This window comes from Lactuca sativa, chromosome 3, assembly GCF_002870075.4.
Source record: "Lactuca sativa cultivar Salinas chromosome 3, Lsat_Salinas_v11, whole genome shotgun sequence".
NCBI lineage: Eukaryota > Viridiplantae > Streptophyta > Magnoliopsida > Asterales > Asteraceae > Lactuca > Lactuca sativa.
In genome coordinates, this window is record NC_056625.2 from 11,828,804 (window position 1) to 11,850,747 (window position 21,944).

General features: G+C 34.1%; 1 protein-coding gene across 2 annotated transcripts; it reads left to right on the plus strand.

Moving 5' to 3' along the window:
* Positions 1–162: 162 nt before the first annotated feature.
* LOC111886533 (uncharacterized) lies at positions 163–16,329 on the plus strand. 2 transcript variants are annotated; one of them, XM_052769161.1, is made up of 7 exons: positions 163–933; positions 1,039–1,231; positions 1,311–1,426; positions 1,500–1,590; positions 1,810–1,871; positions 1,954–2,100; positions 16,118–16,329. In XM_052769161.1, exons 3-7 carry the CDS (start codon positions 1,328–1,330, stop codon positions 16,181–16,183), a joined length of 465 nt encoding a protein of 154 aa, XP_052625121.1. In that variant the 5' UTR covers positions 163–933; positions 1,039–1,231; positions 1,311–1,327; the 3' UTR covers positions 16,184–16,329. The 2 variants fall into 2 exon arrangements, with proteins under 2 accessions (XP_052625121.1, XP_023738562.2); XM_023882794.3 differs by lacking the exon at positions 16,118–16,329 and adding an exon at positions 2,313–2,421.
* The last annotated feature ends 5,615 nt before the right edge of the window (positions 16,330–21,944 follow it).

Here is a 21,944-nt window from a genome sequence, read left to right on the forward strand (position 1 = left end):
TTACATTCATCCATCGACTTACAACTATATATACATTCTATATATAACATGAATTTATAACATGAATTCTGAGGAGCCTTATACACGACCTTTTTGTCCATTCACATTTGGCCACGAAACTTTTCCCTTTTTGGATTTTTGAAACTTTATTTTTGTTTTGTTTTTTTTTTTTTTTTTGCATTTGCGCCTTTAGTTTTCGTTGGCTCCCTCGAACCGACTTCCCCTTTTGATTTTAGCGGTTTCACTGCCTTGCTGACCACCGTCCTTATTGTCCAATGAAATCAAGCGGTTTTGTAAAATGTATCGTCAAGAACGTTGCCCCTTCGTCTCATCTTCTTTTGTGCATATCAGATGGCTACCGGATATAACTCTCAACCAAAAATTGATTGGGGGTGGTGTGACCCAGAAAAAACTCCTTCCAACCTACTTCTTTTATGATCTCATTGGAAATCATATAAAGACAATTCTGATTTCAGCATGCCGAAGACGTATTGAAACTATAAGAAAAGTTGTTGATAAGGTCATTGTAGGGATTTGAAGGCTCAAGAACTTCACGTGATTGCTATCCTCTAAAGATTCAAATCCTCAATCGACTTTCTCACATTTCTTTGCAGATTGGTAGTCATATTTTTCCCCTTTCCCTTGCTTATATTCTTCTAGCGCCATTCTTTTCCATCACCGACTCATGGTTACTTTCATCCCTCTATTCATTGATTAAAATATCGGTCCTTACCCCCACCGACTCTCATTTTCTTGAACCACCACTATTCCCTCTCAGAGGATTAGAGTGAAGGCGGGCCAGGAAAGCACCATCATAGGGTGAAGGCGAGGAAGCTTTCAAATTTTCTAGGGCTCCTCTCCTCCGCTTCATCTACTTCTCGGATTCGGCTTCCCATCGATCCGCTAGCATTGATTTAGGGATTATTTTTCCAGGTATGTTGTCGATTTGAACTATCTGTTTATTTAAACTCATGTAGTGAGTGGTTGTATGTTTGTAAAATCAACACAAATGACGGGACGGAAGCGAATTGAACGTAGGAAAAGGAGATTGAGGGTATTTTGTTGGAATGGACCAAAGGACAAATCCAAAATTGATATTTCAAAAAATGGAACATAGAATCGATTCGTCGGATTTAGAAGGCGTTCGAGAGAAAATGAAGACGATGGTGGAGGTAAGAAAGAAGGCGGTGACGGAAGGAGTTGACTGCATCATCCCGATGAGTAGTACCAGGTAGGGTTTAATTTACAAATTGTTCTGTATCAAAATTTTCAATTTGTTCTATTTAATCAGTTGCTATCTAACACTGCAGGAATGTAAGAAATTTTCATGAAGCATGGTTTGCTAATGAAGATGCAGTTTGTAAACCTGTTGGCATGTTGGATAATACCAACATCAAGCCACCAAAAGATGGAGAGGAAAGTTAGGGTAAAATAGTAAATAACTTGATGTTTCAGACTTTCGGTGAAGTTTTTAATCCTTATCTTTTTGTCATTTGAAGCTACCTCGTGGGATTTGCTTTGAATCGTATACACTTTATAATGTTAACACTGTTGCTTGTGGTCATCCTTTCTGTAACACATGTTGTCCAGGTTTGTATTGAATGCTCTGTGTTTTCTTTTCATTTTATTTATAAGTTTATAAGTGGTGCATTGAATTGCCAAATTTTTGTTTTTTTAATGCGTTTATTGATTTTGGTAGCTTATATTAGCACATCTATAAATGATAGTCTTGATTGTTTGATTTTGAAATGCCCAATTCCATCTTTTGGTGTTGTTGTTGATGTGGACATGTCAACATGTTGACTTTAGATGAAGATAAGAAGAAATATCGTTGTTACCTTCATAGATCTTATATTGAGGAGAATAGAAAGGTATGGAATTTATCTTAATGGTTTCATAATCAAGATTTTGATTATACTTTTATTCATTGATAATTTGATATGATTGACAAAGTGGTGCCCTGCTACTCCAAAGCCATCTGAAACACCACTTCAAAAGAACACCTCATCATTACCAAAGGCTCCTCCACAGGGTAACACAATGCTTGTTATCAATGTTGTTTTTGCAAGGGAAACTAGCAGAAACTCTGTTGAAACCTTGGTATGTTTCTTACAAATTTTACCTTATTTATTTCTTCAATTTGGCATCATTCTCTCTTAATAATTTTTAAACATTATCATATTGTGGAAATGGACATGTATTTTTTTACTTAAGTATTTATTATTCAAATAATAGTGCAAGTTCTACAACAAGATTCAAAATAATAGTGCAAGTAAATCACATTTTATTTAATTATTTTTTGATGTTCTTAGGTGACAAGCAACAAGGAAAGCATCTATACAATGGGGTAATAAACATTTCTAATGGACTCTAAATAATAAAAGTAGTAATAATAATAATCGAAGTTATAATGATTACGATATATATATATATATATATATATATATATATATATATATATATATATAATGATATAGATTAATTAAGGCATTATCTTGTGAACTGTTCTTTGTTCCTATTAGCTAAAATTGTGTCTGATGGTATTACTTTTCTTTGTTATGGCTTTTTTTACTTCCCCCCCCCCCTGTGGAATTCCAATTATGGAGAATTGAACTTTTTAGATGACTATTTGATAATTAATAGTTAGCTGCTCATGGAACATGTAGATTACTTTCGATTTTTTTTTGTTTTTGGGTATTTGATTGAAAGGACTGACCTGTGTGTCACACCCCAAAACCGGAACGGCGGAAACATTCTGGGTGGATGACGTCATGTCAAGTATCACAACATATGTAGTATAGTAATCAAAGTACAACAACCATTGCATTAATAGTAATAATTTTACATAGTTTACATTTCATAGCAACATCAAAGTAATACAAGGAATAATATAGATGCAGCTCGGTACTAGGCTGTCTTCACAAACGCTCCCGGGATGTACATGTCTATCACTGACCTGAGAATACAAGTTATTTTGAAAGCGAGTATCAGCATTTTTATAATGCTGGTGAGTCCATAAGTATTTAGTGTCATTTGTATAAATACGCCTTTTTATTCAAAATAACTTTATGAAAGATAGTAGTTTAGAATCTACGGTGTATTAGCGTCCTTTCCAGAAAATCCTATGTTTTCTAAATAAAAGCCGTCTTCTACCAAGACCCGACCGATTTATGTTTTAAGGAGTAGTTTTCCCCAAATTACTATCATTACTGAATATAGAATTGACTTTAAAAGAGTAATGAGAAAATCATAAGTGAAAATACTAGGGGAAAATAATATATATACCTCATCAGTAACACTGTTGACTAAAACAAAAGAAAACATAGACTCCAGGAGAGTATCAAATGAATGATACGCCTGGCTCAGTCTAACAAAAGGAGGTACAGACTCCAGACAGTATCTAGTGAACGATATAGCTAGCAAAGTATAAAACAAAAAGGGTGAATGTGAACCCGCATGTAACCATGCCGATCGACGATAGAGCATCCGATGACCCTCCAGGTCACACGTAGAGGTAATGGTATTTGAGGTAGTGGCATTATGTCACCCATGGGCCTTACCGACGCAGACTGTAGCTAGTAGTCTGGGTGTGGGAGTGTCATTCCCGTATAGATCTATACACATGATGTTCGCTCTCCTTCCCTGAGACTCTGGTTACACGGTGTTGGCACAATGAAGCGTTGTAGAGGGAAATAGTGTGTCACATTCTAAAGTAAAAGAGAAAGAGGGAGATAGAGAGAAATAGAGATAGAGATAGAGATAGAGTCTCCTAACTATTCCTATAATAGTTACTAGGGTTCCAGAAACATGAATAATAGAAGGATGCCTGTACTACTCAAGGCGATGAATTGGCTGAGAGAGAGAGAGAGAGGTTTTATGTCCATACATGTATACATGATATATAATTAATGTTTAAACGACCTTCGGATGGATAACCGATACCTACCAGACCACATCCCAACGAGGAAAAGGAAATAGGGCGAACTAGCTTTCCTAAGTCCTTTAAACATTATTTATATAACTATACAAATATAGGCATGCATTTAACGAAATAGAAGCATAGAAGAAAACTTTGGTAAAACCTTTGGAAAACCTTTAAAAATAAGAATTTACGACTTGATGTCATTTCGTAAAACAAGCTTTGAAAACCTTTGGAAATCCTTTGAAAAAACCTTTCATAAACAACTTTGAAAAATGGTTTGTATAAAACGGTTTAAGTGAAGAAAACCTTTGATAAGAAATCACGACTGGATGTCTGTTAAGTAAACAAACTTTGAAAAATGTTGGATAACCTTTAATGATCTAAAAAGGGATATTCATACTTTAACAAGATTCGAAAACCTGATTTGAAAATCTTTAATCTTGATAAACAGTTTAACATGCAAAATCTATTTTGCTATACAGTTATTAATCACATGTGATTTATCTAATAACTGTACAATTCAACTTGTATTCCCCCTTATAAAAGCAGTTAAAATCATTTAAAAGGTTAATTCAGGGGTATGAACTAACCTGTCGTGGGCGATTCGGATGAATGGACGGTATAGGATGCTAAGTGTCAAGTGAGGACTTGACCACACATGCGAATCCTATTTAACATGTAATGATACATTTACGTATCCAATTAGTCATTTAATAACTAATTAAGCAAGTAAAGATGTCCTACTACATGAAAACACTTTGCAACAATTGCTAGGAGTACCAAGGGTTGCATACAAGGTGTGTATGGACTCACATTGGAGTTTACTCCTCAAATAGTAGTGTCTAAGGGTGTTTACGGTTTTGGAACAATATCCCCCATGAGTTTACGGCAGTAAACTCATGGGAATTGTGCATTTGTGTGCTTTAAGGCTTCAGGCTTGACAAATAAGGGTTCTAGAGTTGATTCAAGGGCTATGGAAGTGATTGGGGCTCAAAATGGATACTTTATGGAGTTGACGGTCCTTGGACCACTCCCTTGGGAGTTTACGGCCGTAAACACATGATTTTACGGTCGTAAACTCATGTTTGTTCATTTCTTTTGTGCTTTGGTGGTTCTAGGCTATGTAGGCAAGGTTCTAGTCACTTATATGAGCATAGGAAGGTGTTAAAGGCACCTAAACACCTTGTAAAGGTGTTTACGGTTTTAGGAGGCCTTCCCAAACCATAAACTCAAGTGTTGCTCATTTGGGCATGTTTTGGTGCGTCACATGAAGGAATACAAGGTTCTAGGCACTCATGGAAGCTTTTGGAGGTGTTTAATGGGTAATTTAACATCCAAAAAGGTGTTTATGGTCCTTGAAGGTGTATTTACGATTCAAGAATGTTCTTGGGCCGTAAACTCATGTTTACTCCCCATATGTTAAGATTTTAGTGTTCTAAGTCCATTCGTGCAAGCCCCTAAGTCATTGCTAAGCATTAGAAGTCGTTTGGAAGGGTTTTGGGGCTTCAAAACCCCATTTATGAGTGTTTGCGGTCCAAGAGTGTTCTTGGGCCGTAAACTCATGATTTTGAGGGTTTTGGGTGATTTAAACACGAATTTGTAAGTGTGATAATCTAAACAACAAGCTAGGAAGGTTAACTTACCATTTTGAAGTTCGAAGAGGCGATTTTTGACCAAAACCCGATTTGTAGAGAGAGAAAGTAGAGAGATAAGGCTCCTAAGGTGTGAAAAGGTTGGGATGAAACCCACTCAACCCTTATATAGGGTTGAGTTTACATCCTGGGTGGAGGTCTACCCAACACCAACCGCAAACGGGGTTTTCGCGACTTCCGTTAAACACGGCAAATTTTAAATTATACTTCCTTATTTTTGGTTCGCTTGACGAATATTATTTAAAATATTCCAACGGGCTTAAATCCGGCCAAAAATATTTTTGGGATAAGTTTGGCTAATTTTTGACGTGCTTAATTACGACGTTAAAACTACGGAAATTTTGGGTTGTCACACCATCCCCCTGTTAGAGGGAATTTCGTCCCGAAATTAGAGTTTAGGAAAGGAAGTGGGCATGAATAATCGATTAATGAGATGAGGGTACTGCGTATTCGAATGTTCCTCGCACTCCCAAGTGAACACTGGTCTTCGCTTGGCGTTCCAGCGAATCTTCACTAGTGGGATGCGGATTCGTTTCGCTCGCATGATCTCTCGGCTCATGATTTTCTACAGGTCCTCTACACAAAGTTGGGTTCCCAATGATTTCTATCAAGATAAGTGTGATTTAGAGAGTTACGTCGGGCAAGCACTTTTTCAAGTCTAAGATGTGAATCAATTTGAGGTGAAATTTATGGAATTCCGAAAGTAGACTTCGTCTGACAAGGGTTGAACCAATTCTTATAAAGAATCTCGGATGGTCCTAAGCTCTCAGAAAGATAGAGCTTTTCAATACTTAGAACATAATGTACTTCTATGGTGAGATCATCACTGGCGTGATCTCCATTTTGAAGTTCCAAACGTTCTCTCATATCGGGGGTGTAGTTCTTCGGGTCGGTTCTTAGAAGGCTCGGGTTATCCTCGGATTCGCATTTCCTACTGATTGGTTTTCGGATGTTTCCTGGATCATCGGATGTATTGGATACACACTGGCATGTATTGATTTTGTGGCATTTATCTCGACCTAGTGCAAAATGGACCTACACTTCTGATTCTTGAGGTGTTTCGATCGGAAACTCTCAGAGTCAGTGAGATAGGGTTTTACCATACGATGTTTAGAGGGTTTTATATTTTCATCATCGTCTGACGGATGCTTTCACAATATGATTCCTACTGGAAAGAATCATGCTCTTACTCGCTCTGCTGTTTCATGGATAACAGTCTCTGATTAGGGCTAACTTAGCCCGTTGAGATTTTCTGAAGCGCTGGACTATTTCAGGAGGTGGTTTTACTATCTCTTTTGAGATAGTATTCCTTGGAACACCTAGTAGCCCAACGAATCTCTAAGACATGCCCTGTTCTCTAAAGTGTCGGTTTATTACAGTTGCAGAATGCGCGTGCTCTTGTGTAATCCATCGACTAACACCTAGACTGGTGTCAAGTCTATAATATCTTCGGGATCGGTGTTATAAGGCTTGACGCAACATACCATCTTATTATATTCAAGTATTTCTTGGTTGCAAGGGTTATCATGTGGTTCTTGGCATTTTAGTGTTCACTTCGGAGAATGCAGTCTTTCGTCTACAGGGCAACGGTGACTATTCTCACATGAGGAGGCGGTGTGTCCTAGGCACTACTTGTCGGTAACAGGATGGAAGAAGTGCCTGAGTAGTGCGAGTATCTTTGGCAACTACTCTTCCGGTGTTTCTGAGTTTCCATGATTTAGATTATGTATAGAAGTATAGGGTTCCATCACTTGGAGCTTCTAATTTCCTCATCCACTCTTCCCAGGGTTTAACTTATCGCGGCTTCCAGGTTTCCGGGATATCCACTGAGATGCTTAATTCGTGGGATTAAGCATGAATGGATGGTCGTAGTTAATGTCCTTGACTCTTACGAATCAGATTTCTTTACCAACTGAGGGTGTTAGCTACTATATTGGCTTAACTGGGATGACAACAAATTTTGGATTTGTGGTCATTATAGTAGCTCAACCTGCAGTGGTTCTCTTGACTCAAGTTTCTATTCTATGGGATAGGATGAAGGGTTTTACTATGAGGTTTGTGGTAGAGCTCATACTTGGCTTAACCACTAATACCTGGTGTATGCAAGCCATATATAATTGAGATCGACGGGATGTTTAGTTGTGCGACTCCACCCCAGACCCACAACCCAACGAGGAACAGGGAGTAGGGAGGAAGCACACATCTTAAATCTTTTTTATCTCAATTATATACCACCCTTATGCATATACTCGGTCATAGTAGTCAGTCCCATGAGTTCTATCCTCCTGATTCACGAACCTGATTGTGAAGTGTGAAGGGTGTTTCTGGGGGATCTACAGAGTAGGTTTCGGGTGGTTATCGTCTTCTGGAACACCTGCAGTGTCTTTCGCTGTGGGTTCTATCTTTACTTAAGGAGAGGTTGGTTAACAGCGCGCCATACCCTTCTCCTGGGTATTTCGGAAGGTTTTAGATAAGAGGGACGACCGACGAATTGCATTAGGTTTTATTATTATCTGGTTAGGAAGAACTTTTAATTGTCGAAATGGCTACGGTGAAAGTTTATTTTTACACAGAACTAGGGATTTACACATGGTTGCACTAGGTCAACCATGATTGATAGAGGCGTCGAAGTTGGCATACATCGACATGACATAGAATGAGGGTCGATAGGTCCATGTGCTGAATGGGCACACAAGTTCTTGGCGTCTCGGGTTTCGTCCCGTGTATCACTGTTGCGGATACTTGGACCGATAGAGTCGACACGGAACTATAGAGGATCCTGAGTGTTTTGGAATAGTGTACCTTTCATGAACGGATTCTCACGAGGCCTTTCTATAATCGCCTAGCATACACTAGTCATATATAATTAAGGTGGGGAGGACTGTTGACTGAGTGACTCCGCCCTAAATCCACAACCAAACGAGGAACAGGAAATGAGGCAGCATCATTCACTCGAGGTCTATCCAACTTAATTATACACTGCTTTAACGTATATACTGAGCCATTATAGCTTTACCTTATGAAATTTTTAGTTTTACCATAGTGCTGCGACTTTTAACAAAGTTACAGTATTAGATTTACTACAAGATTAACGCTGTGAACTAGGTGTATTACAAAAGCAAGTATACGCAGTATGAGGGCCCCTTTACCGTCGGGATCTCGCAAAAGATCATACTCTGGTCGCACTAGTTCTAAAAAGTTTACGAGTCTGATACAACGAACGCTTAGAATACTTTAACGAGGGTCTGGAGTAGTTTCTCCTGCAGCAGTGATCCTTAGTATCACCCCGTCTGCGCCGGAGTTCTTTATTATTGGACAGTCATTTTGAGGTGTCCCATCTCGCCGCACTGGTGACATATCTGGTTCGTACTAGTATTGGTGATGGGTGTGAGGTGCTTAGTCAGAGTTACGTGGACACGGGTGCCCTACTCGTTACTCCACTTTGAAAATTTTCTTTTAAAGATCCCGAATTTATCATCACCTTTGCGGGTAGGTTCGGTCCCAATGCCAGGGACTTGTGAAATGGGTCGTGTCGGTGCTGAAGGGGCCGGGGTTGCCGCTTGCTGCAGCGCGGCAAGTCATTGGAGTCGTTGGCGCTCCTTTCTAGCTCGGCGATTTTGTTTCCTATTCTCGGTTTTACAACTTTGCATGTTCGTGACTGTTGTCATGCGTTGGCTTCCTAGATCGGTACAAAGATCAGAATTTTCCATTCCTCTGCCAGTCGTGATTGCATTGCTAGCGTCGAGGTTCGCAAGGACAGTTGTCGCGGCAGCTGTTACCGCGGCTTGGAAAGTGGCAGCGTCGATATGAAGGATAGGGGCTTCATTGTTTGGCTGACTGTCTCTGGATGACGACATGATTCTGTAACACGAAAGACGAGGGGTTTGTGAGTGACCAAGGTTGACTCTAGATTATTTGATTCTGACTAAGAGATGAGTGGATAGTAAAATGTGTGATTCTATTTTAGTTTCACATCCCGACAAGGAAAAGAAACTAAGTCAGCAACCTCACATTTTACTGTCTACCAGGTCTTCGTTATATATAACTTGGAAATGTATGAGCAACGAAATCATACTAATAAACTTCTCACTAACCCTTCATAATTGAACTAGAATTCCTAGTAAGGGTTGTCTTTGGACCTTGATGTATTTCAATCGTTCACCAACGGGGTAGGAGTATGTTCTCGAAGGTTTGACCTACATCCCTATGATGCAGCCCGGGTATCAAGGTAGGGGTAATATTGAAAACCATAAGATGGGTGTCGTTCCTACTAAGTTATCCTTATACTGGAGAGATTTACTCTCCGACTCTAGAGATCTGAGGACAGTTCGGAACGAAGCCCGCGGGGAGAAAGGCTCATGAAGACTTATGGCTAAACACTCTCAATCGAGGTTTTGGGATACAATCTAATCGTATTACTTGCGACAGGAAAGGCGATCTACCTAACACATAGTGCGAGTAGTGTAATCACTAACTCACTAAATTGTATTATTTTATGGGTGTATTAGCGCGGCGAATACGAGAAAAAGGCACTTCTCAGTTCCATGTATTAGCTCCCTCTGTCTACCTCTTATCCGTGACTGGGACCGGCGTTGGTTTTCTTCGGGTAGTTACCTAGGGTTCTCTTCTCGTGAAGACATATTGAATTTCTACTCCATCTTACATCCGATCCTGACTCTGAGTGTCATCGCTTCATGATGGATGACTGGAAATCTCGGAAGTTCAGGCAAATTTCCCACCGATGTCCCTAAAAGGTATAGGCACTTGATGGTTTCAATAGTCTCGTCCTAGTTCATTTATTTCCGAACTGGAAATCTTCTCAATGAAACTCTTATGGGTCTGAATCAACTCTTTTGTCGAACACCGAAGTGGATAAGGTTTTCTACAGGGTTCGTGCGAGAATGGAAATGTCTAGACAATCCTAAGAGATTATTAACATTTCACTGGATGATCCATATCGAGTCCTGCTACAATTACATAGGGTACACAAATTATATATAGCTTAGATCCGATAGGCCTTCGAATATGTGATACTACTCTATATCCACATCCCAACGAGGAAAAGGAAGTAGAGCGAAACCACACATTCTTAGTCTATGGGATCCTTATTATATATAACCTTGGAAATATACCCTCTATAATCATAGGTATATCAATAAGGATCTTTTTAGTTTTTTCACACAAGGTTATCTATGGATCCTAAAATACCCCTATGGTATTTAATTTACTTGTTTGATTCTTAACTTCTGAATATGATTGTGGGATTAATGTGAGTCTTTTAGTATTCCAAAATACTCCAATAGTATTTTAAACTTTATGTTTGGCTCTAGCATTCCTATTTGGTAAGTTTCAGACCTGTTGCAACACCATTGTCACTCCCAAGCACACGTTCATCACATCTCGAATACATGTAGTTGATCAGGTTACATTTATTCCAGCTTACGATTACATAACTGCTCAGGTTTGACGGTAATGCTCATCATCCGAAGACTTTTATTCATGTTCTTCTTGTGATACTTTCTTCGGGTGTTTAGATTCTGGGTGTTCTAATACTTTTGTAAAATATGGTTATATTTTAAAGTATAATTCTTGGTCAAAGAGTTTTATCCCTATGTATTTATAGGCTGTATATCTTTTATGAATTGATATACTAAGCTCACTATAAACAATGCTCTGATACCAATCTGTCACACCCCAAAACCGGAACGGCGGAAACGTTCTGGGGTGGATGACGTCATGTCAAGTATCACAACATATGCAGTATAGTAATCAAAGTACAACAACCATTGCATTAATATTAATAATTTTATATAGTTTACATTTCATAGCAACATCAAAGTAATACAAGGAATAATATAGATGCAGCTCGGTACTAGGCTGTCTTCACAAACGCTCCCAGGATGTACCTGTCTATCGTTGACCTGAGAATACAAGTTATTTTGAAAGCGAGTATCAGCATTTTTATAATGTTGGTGAGTCCATAAGTATTTAGTGTCATTTGTATAAGTACGCCTTTTTATTCAAAATAACTTTATGAAAGATAGTAGTTTAGAATCTACGGTGTATTAGCGTCCTTTCTAGAAAATCCTATGTTTTCTAAATAAAAGCAGTCTTCTACCAAGACCCGACCGATTTATGTTTTAAGGAGTAGTTTTCCCCAAATTACTATCATTACCGAATACAGAATTGACTTTAAAAGAGTAATGAGAAAATCATAAGTGAAAATACTAGGGGAAAATAATATATATACCTCAGCAGTAACACTGCTGACTAAAACAAAAGAAAACATAGACTCCAGGAGAGTATCGAATGAATGATACGCCTGGCTCAGTCTAACAAAAGGAGGTACAGACTCCAGACAGTATCGAGTGAACGATATAGCTAGCAAAGTCTAAAACAAAAAGGGTGAATGTGAACCCGTATGTAACCATGCGGATCGACGATAGAGCATCTGATGACCCTCCAGGTCACGCGTAGAGGTAGAGGTATTAGAGGTAGTGGCATTATGTCACCCATGGGGCCTACCAGCGCGGACTGTAGCTAGTAGTCTGGGTGTGGGAGTGTCAGTCCCGTATAGATCTATACACATGATGTTTGCTCTCCTTCCCGGAGACTCTGGTTACACGGCTTTGGTGCAATGAAGCGTGGTAGAGGGAAATAGTGTGTCACATTCTAAAGTAAAAGAGAAAGAGGGAGATAGAGAGAAATAGAGATAGAGATAGAGATAGAGATAGAGATAGAGCCTCCTAACTATTCCTATAATAGTTACTAGGGTTCTAGAAACATGAATAATAGAAGGATGCTTGTACTACTCAAGGCGATGAATTGGCTGAGAGAGAGAGAGAGAGAGGTTTTATGTCCATACATGTATACATGATATATAATTAATGTTTAAACGACCTTCAGACGGATAACCGATACCTACCAGACCACATCCCAACGAGGAAAAGGAAATAGGGCGAACTAGCTTTCCTAAGTCCTTTAAACATTATTTATATAACTATACAAATATAGGCATGCATTTAACGAAATAGAAGCATAGAAGAAAACTTTGGTAAAACCTTTGGAAAACCTTTAAAAATAAGAATTTACGACTTGATGTCATTTCGTAAAACAAGCTTTGAAAACCTTTGGAAATCCTTTGAAAAAACCTTTCATAAACAACTTTGAAAAATGGTTTGTATAAAACGGTTTAAGTGAAGAAAACCTTTGATAAGAAATCACGACTGGATGTCTGTTAAGTAAACAAACTTTGAAAAACGTTGGATAACCTTTAATGATCTAAAAAGGGATGTTCATACTTTAACAAGATTCGAAAACCTGATTTGGAAATCTTTAATCTAGATAAACAGTTTAACATGCAAAATCTATTTTGCTATACAGTTATTAATCACATGTGATTTATCTAATAACTGTACAGTTCAACTTGTATTCCCCCCTATAAAAGCAGTTAAAATCATTTAAAAGGTTAATTCAGGGGTATGAACTAACCTGTCATGGGCAATTCGGATAAATGGACGGTATAGGATGCTAAGTGTCAAGTGAGGACTTGACCACACACGTGAATCCTATTTAACATGTAGTGATACATTTAAGTATCCAATTAGTCATTTAATAACTAATTAAGCAAGTAAAGATGTCCTACTACATAAAAACACTTTGCTACAAGTGCTTGGAGTACCAAGGGCTGCATATAAGGTGTGTATGGCCTCACATTGGAGTTTACTCCTCAAATAGTAGTGTTTACGGTTTGGGAACCATATCCCCCACGAGTTTATGGTCGTAAACTCATGGGAATGGTGCATTTGTGTGCTTTAAGGCTTCAGGCTTGACAAATAAGGGTTCTAGAGTTGATTCAAGGGCTATGGAAGTGATTGGGGCTCAAAGTGGACACTTTATGGAGTTTACGGTCCTTGGACCACTCCCTTGGGAGTTTACGGCCGTAAACACATGAGTTTACGGTCGTAAACTCATGTTTGTTCATTTCTTTTGTGCTTTGGTGGTTCTAGGCTATGTAGGCAAGGTTCTAGTCACTTATATGAGCATAGGAAGGTGTTAAAGGCACCTAAACACCTTGGAAAGGTGTTTACAGTTTTGGGAGGCCTTCCCAAACCGTAAACTCAAGTGTTGCTCATTTGGGCATGTTTTGGTGCGTCACATGAAGGAATACAAGGTTCTAGGCACTCATGGAAGCTTTTGGAGGTGTTTAAAGGGTAATTTAACATCCAAAAAATGTGTTTATGGTCCTTGAAGGTGTGTTTACTGTCCAAGAATGTTCTTGGGCCGTAAACTCATGTTTACTCCCCATATGTTAAGATTTTGGTGTTCTAAGTCTATTCGTGCAAGCCCCTAAGTCATTGCTAAGCATTAGAAGTGGTTTGGAAGGGTTTTAGGGCTTCAACACCCCATTTATGAGTGTTTGCGGTCCGAGAGTGTTCTTGGGCCGTAAACTCATGATTTTGAGGGTTTTGGGTGATTTAAACACAAATTTGTAAGTGTGATAAGTTAAACAACAAGCTAGGAAGGTTAACTTACCGTTTTGAAGCTCGAAGAGGCGATTTTGACCAAAACCCGATTTGTAGAGAGAGAAAGTAGAGAGAGAAGGCTCCTAAGGTGTGAAAAAGGTTGGGATGAAACCCACTCAACCCTTATATAGGGTTGAGTTTACAGCCTGGGTGGGGGTCTACCCAACACCAACCGCAAACGGGGTTTTTCGCGACTTCCGTTAAACATGGCAAATTTTAAATTATACTTCCTTATTTTTGGTTCGCTTGACAAATATTATTTAAAATATTCCAACGGGCTTAAATCCGGCCAAAAATATTTTTGGGATAAGTTTGGCTAATTTTTTACGTGCTTAATTACGACGTTAAAACAACGGAAATTTTGGGTTGTCACACTGTGTTGTTGTTTGGTCACGAGAACAAAAAAGGATTGCAGTTGTTAATGGCGGTGGTGCTGACCACCGAAGACAATTATATGAAATTACTAGTCATGAAAAACACATGATTGGTATAAAAATTAATTTCCTCATCTAAGTTGACGGATAGTTTTTAATTGGTTGATGTTTTACTATCTTTTGGATTTTGTTATTTCATTTATTGGATAGTTGACAAATCTGCAAACACAATCAATGTTAGTTGGTTGGTGGTGTTTCACTTTTGATGAGATTTACCTTTTTTCTTTTCTTCTAGTAACGTAATAATAAAACGTGTAATTTCTTTCAGGAGCGGGTGAAGGTAAATTCAGTTCCCCTTATATGTCGATAAAAACTACATGCTAGATGAGGTTACTATTTACAACTATCTATCATGATTGCTAAATTTACATAACATTGATTTAAAATAGATACTTTTTTTTTACTTTCCTAAAGCAACATGATACCACATACACGCACCATGTGCATGGTCATAAGCATCATACAACTCAAAAACTATTCAAAAGCATCAAGTTCAAACAAAACATACAAGATTCAACTAATATGTAGTAAGTACCTAAAGGAAACTATATCTAAAACCTACAAAAAAATACAACATAAACAATTAAAAAACGGACAAATATTGAATTTGATGGTGCCGAATAAAGATATAAAAAAACATAAACACAGTAAAAGTATTAAAACTGAGGCTACTATAATTTTTAAAGAACGTATGATCTTTATTTTCTACATTTCTTTTATTTAAGAATTCTAAATCAGTAGGTTTGTAAAATATAAATTTCATTATCCATCTTTCCTCATCTGTCTTTCATATTCTTTGAAAGTCATATAAGAAACATGGATATTGTTTTACTATTATATGCATTCATTTTAAAAGCTTTATTAAAAAGAATTTGTTAAATTATGTTGAAGCAATCGATAATAACAGAAAAAAAAAAGTAAACATGGAACAATACCAGAACGAGTCAACAATTCAAGTAGAAACCAAGTTAGTTACAAAACTTGCAAACAATAATTAATGATCAGTAGAAAGCATTATAATACATACACACAGATAATAAAAAATACATAATACACAATACCAAAATACATAAATCATCAAAAACCTGAAAGTCATAAAAAAAACGAAGGTAAACATGATGAAAATGTGAATAAGATTCAAGTAGTTCAGCAATGTCTGAAACAAAGGGTATTTTTTTGGTCCAAAATAAAAAGATTATCATCTTTTTTTTAACTTTTTTCTTCAATAAATGAGTAACATGGACTTTTTTTTTCTTTTGAAATTTGAAGTCTTAACACTAATGTTGATGTGTGTAAGTAAGTAAGTTGTGTTCATATAAGTTTAGTCCTTTACTAAATTTGATCTTTTTTTAATATTTTTTCAATAAAAGAGTAACAGTACCAATTCCTTTTTTGCAATTTGATCTCTTAGTTTCTTATATGTATTTGATTTTATTTATTTATTTGTGATTTGCAGCCCAAATATAGTAGTATACTTACTCATATACTGCATGAGAAGACCATCATTTGTATAGTGAGTTTTAATTAATGACTGGAAACTAACCATTAATAATTTGGTCAAGACTGTTGTATTTTGTTTTGTAGGAATTACCAAGTTGCATAACTGATGAAGCTTTCCGAGAAGATGTTTTCTGTTGGTTTTGGCAATAAATAAAATGTATTTCCTTTTAACATACAATGATACATAGTTACACTAATTAACATCAGCAACATACTTTAGAAACAAATACCCTCCAACCCACGCAACGAGAGGGGATCTTTTCTAGTTTAGGTTGAAATGAGAATACTAATAAGGTTGGAATGTGAGAAGATATCTACACCATCCATCTTTCTTGGTCAACGACTATTTTACCAGGTGATATATATATATATATATATATATATATATATATATATATATATCATTATCATTATCATCCATACTTATAAAGCTAGCATTTTTTCTTGAATCTCATGCATTTGAAACCCCTTTTTTTAACTTCCTCAAACCACATTCATTTGGAACTCCCTGTATTAACTAATGCAACTCAAAAGTTTTCTTAATTATGATTTAACACTCAAAAGTTTTATAACTTATATTATGTTTAATTAGCATTTAGTGAAAAGTTTACTATAAAAAGACCAATCTTTTGTGTCTTTTGTGTTATATAAAATCTTACATGTATGGAGGATTTAAAGATATTGTGATTCAAAAGTTTTCATATAATTGAAGCATTCATGATCCAAATATGATGATTTGAAGAAATGGGTTATGTCGTATCGATGATAATTGTAATATTATTTTTTCTTTCAACCAAAACAAATGAATCTTTTATATTATTTCTTTATATTCAGTTTATCATTTAATCTTTATATGTCATTTGTGTGTATTACTCAATCTTGAATGTTTTGCTTGGAATATATTTCTGATTCTTCTTTTTCAAGGAAAATATTTTGATTGCAGGTTAGTGAAAAATTGTCATCAAGTTTCTATGGTTGAATGGTGTTAAATGAAAAAAGAAGATTCATAAAATGGATATAGGTTTTTTTTGTTTTTGCAAAGTTGACGAATGTTAGTTTTTTCTTTTGATTTAAATGTATGCATATGTAACATCATTATATTCAACCACCTAATGCTCTTATTTATTTGATTGTAGTTTTTCTATTTTGATTATGTTTATTTTCTATTTTTTGTTGGGTTATCCTACACAACATATTTAAAAGACAATATTTAAAAGATAATATAATTTTGAACATTTGATATGTAATTATGATATGTTCTTTATATAAAAGTAACTTATCCATATTATTACGACCAGAATTACGTATGACATTTACGAATATATATATATATATATATATATATATATATATATATATATATATATATATATATATATATATATATATATATATATATATATATATATATATATAATGTGATTTGTTTAACATGTATATGCACCTATGTATGTTATAAATTTATAATTAAATATCTTTATGTTTAATAATTGAAGGGATTAAAATGATGCATCAAAACCAATTATTTAGGCGAATATAATAATAATAATAATAATAACTAGAAAGGTTACCCTAGCTACGCGGGGGTCGGAAATTTTCAATGTTGTTTCTGAATCGATAGATATGACAAACGTAGAAAGTGCAAGGATGACAAGCTCAGGCTTTGCCCTGGACCGTTTTGTTCATGTTTTTATGAAAAAATGTAAAAGTTCTGACTGCAAGTACCAGAAGTGTGAAAATGGCTAAAGAATTAAAGCGGTAGGAATTAGCAAGTTTTTAGAAAATGGATCAAAGTTGTCGAACCGTTAAAGTTTTGTGGCCAAACTTTAAATATTAAAAGGTTCCTAAATAGAAAAGGGATCAAAGTTGTCAAACCGTTAAAGTTTTGTGGCCAAACTTTAAATATTAAAAGGTTCCTAAAAAATGTAAAAATATCGATTATAAGGACCAAAAGTGTCAAAATGGCTAAAAAATGAGGACCAAAGTTGTCGAACCGTTAAAAGTTTTGTGGCCAAAGTTTAAATATTAAAAGGTTCCTAAATAGAAAAGGGATAAAAGTTGTCAAACCATTAAACTTTTGTGGCCAAACTTTAAATATTAAAAGGTTCCTAAAAAATGTAAAAATATCGATTATAAGGACCAAAAGTGTCAAAATGGCTAAAAATGAGGACCAAAGTTGTCAAACCGTTAAAGTTTTGTGGCCAAACTTTAAATATTAAAAGATTCCTAAATAGAAAAGGGATCAAAGTTGTCAAACCGTTAAAGTTTTGTGGCCAAACTTTAAATATTAAAAGGTTCCTAAAAAATGTAAAAATATCAATTACAAGGACCAAAAGCGTCAAAATGGCTAAAAAATGAGAACCAAAGTTGTCAAACCGTTAAAGTTTTGTGGCCAATTAAAAGGTTCCTAAATAGAAAATGGATCAAAGTTGTCAAACCGTTAAAGTTTTGTGGCCAAACTTTAAATATTAAAAGATTCCTAAAAAATATAAAAGTATCGATTACAATGACCAAAAGTGTCAAAATGGCTAAAAAATGAGGACCAAAGTTGCCAAAGTACAGGGACGAATTCTGGCAAAAAAACAACATAAAGTCCACGGACTAAAATAGACAAAAATTGTGGAAGTTCACTATTCATAAGAACTATTTATAAGAAACAATTTCCATAATAATAATAATAATAATAATAATAATAATAATAATAATAAATATACATTTCCAAGTACCGCATTCATTTGAAACTAACGTTACAACTCAAGAGTTTTCTAATTTATGTATATTTATTAGGTACAACTCAAGAGTTTTTAACTTATGATTATTAATTAGTAATCACAAATAACGTTTTATTTTCCTTTCTTTTATAAAGTTGTAAAGTTTTGCTCTCTAAAAACATTAATGTATTTGAAGAGATTTGTGATTTAAATATAAAGAGTTAATATAAATATTATAATAGATGTTTTAGTGTTTTTATGTTATTAAAAGTTATAGTGTTTATTTTTCATATTTTTTTATTATTCGTTGTATATATATATATATATATATATATATATATATATATATATATATATATATATATATATATATATATATATATATATATATGCTATCAATTGCGCGCTATAGCGGTGCTATAGCACCGCTATAGCGTTTCGTGGTGATCACCAACCGCTATTTTCAAGTTATCATTTTCAAATCGCGGTACCGCAATTTGCGCCGCAATTAACCGCAATTCACCGCTATTCTCATAACCGCGATAGCGGCGCTATGGCCGCTTTTTTATTTTCTTGCATATTTCAATTATTTTTATTACATTTTGCCCATTTGATTAAGTTGTCAACAAAAAACAATTTTTAATGAGCCCGTTACTTGCATTTTAAAAAGCCCATTGAAAAACCTAATTAACATTATTCAAAGTATCTGATCCAAAAACGTGAATGTGACTTGAAGACTTGAAGACGATTTGAGCTATGACGAACAGACAAAGACGAAGAACACAGGTGCGACTGCGAGGCTGCTTCTTCCGAGTTCGGAGGAACTGACTTCTTAATTACTCGATCATGAAGAATTTGGTCTTCACTCTTCATCCTTCACTACGTAGTTTGTATATTACTATATTAGAATTTTGAATATTATGTTATTTTTCTATGAATTTTTAGGTTTTATGATATTAATTCTATATAGACTTATTAGATTTTATGATATTGATTCTAAATATAATATAAAAATATTAAATTATATGGAATATTAAAAAAGCCGCTATACCACCGCGAAAACCGCGATTTCAAATAGCGGCATGTGACCGCTATCGAAATTTTGACCGCGATAACTGCATAGATATATATATATATATATATATATATATATATATATATATATATATATATATATATATATATATATATATAATAAATGTGTTTCTATTTTTATGTTACTAAAAGTTGCAGTTCATATTGTTATTCATACGTTTTGTTACCCGTTATATTATCATTCATTTGATATATAATTTACACAATTTTAAACGGTTTATAAAATTATCAAATAATTGTATATATCACGACGACTTAAAAATAAAACTATAATGTGTAATAAAACTAATATGTTAACTATATGTTTGCTTTACTACTAACATTTTATTTCAAAGTAGAAATATTAAATAATAATTTGGTAAAAGTTATTATTTTAACTATATAATTTTAATCCTGCGCAACGCGCGAGAATTCGCCTAGTATACTTATAAAGCTTGCATTTTTTCTTGAACCACATTCATTTGAAACTCCCATGCATTTTTTTCCTTTCACCACATTCATTTGAAACTCCTATGACTTTTCAATTTCTTTCTAATAATTATTATAAGTTGGTTAATAAGGTTAAATAAATATCAAACCTAAAGTGTAATCATATATAAACTAAATTTCAATATTAAAAAAATATATTTTCTTCTACTTATAAAGTTTGTTTTTAACTTTTAACATATTATACTTAATTTATTAGGTCTAATATGTTGTATGTAAACCATTATCATTTTAAAGCTACAACTTTTGATCAATTTGTAAAAAATACTTAAATTGTTAATTTAAATATAGTCTTAAAGGATCAACTTAAATATAAAATTTAGTTCAACTTAAACGACCCAAAGAATATTTTGTAAATGGTTAAAAGTGATAAATTGTAGTGTCTTTCTAATAATTATTATAAATTAGTTAATAAGGTTAAATAAGTATCAAACCTAAAGTGTAATAAAAAATAATTAAATTTCAATATTAAAATAATATTTTTACTTCTACTTATACAGTTATGTCTTTAACTTTTAACATATTATACTTAATTTATTAGATTTAATATGTTATTGTATGTAAACCATTATCAATTTAAAGCTATAGCTTTTGAACTGTATGGATAAAATACTTAAATTGTTAATTTAAATATAACATTACATGATCAACTTCAATATAAATTTTAGTTCCATTTAAAAAAACCCAAAGAATATTTTGTGAATAGTGAAAAGTGATACATTGTAGTGCTAAATACAAAAACTAAATTGTAATATCAATTCACTAAAATATTTCCTAAAGATATTTTTATAATCGATAAAAGTTTTTAAATAAGTTGCTTAAAATAACTTACAATAACAATAGTTAAAAATAATTCTATATAAAGGATTATATTGTTACCTTTAAAATAAAAAAAAAATTGTGATGTTTTAAATAATTACACTGATAGAAATTAAAACGTTAAGCAAATAAATTTTAAAAAAGAATTAGCAATAACAACAACTATAAATAATATTAAACCATATATTATATTTAATTTTATTCATGAGTAACCTGCAGTTAGAGATCATTCAAAAGATTGAGATTATGCAGTTTTAATAGATGTATATATTATCATATAATTCAAAATAATCAATATACTATATCAATTTAGTATACGAATTATTCTATCAAATTTAACGACATTATTGTTATATTTAAAAAAACTTATATTTGTAATGATTTCAATTATATAAATGCTTATGCGCAACGCGCGGGTATTCGCCTAGTATATATATATATATATATATATATATATATATATATATATATATATATATATATATATATATATATATATATATATATATATATATATATATATATATATAAGGAAATACATAATTTTGTCAGAACGTGAGACCAAATTTTTTTTTAATGAAATATTCTAATATTCTATTGTTCGTAAAAATAGAATATGCAATATATATTCTAACATTATATGTTTTAGAATATTTCAATGTAAAATATGTTAAAATTATTGTTTTAGAATATTATAATATTACACATTTAATTTTTTTGTGAGCACTAGAATATTAGAATATTTCACAAGAAAAAAGTGGTCTTACGGTCTCACAAAATTAGACCGTTTCACATGAACT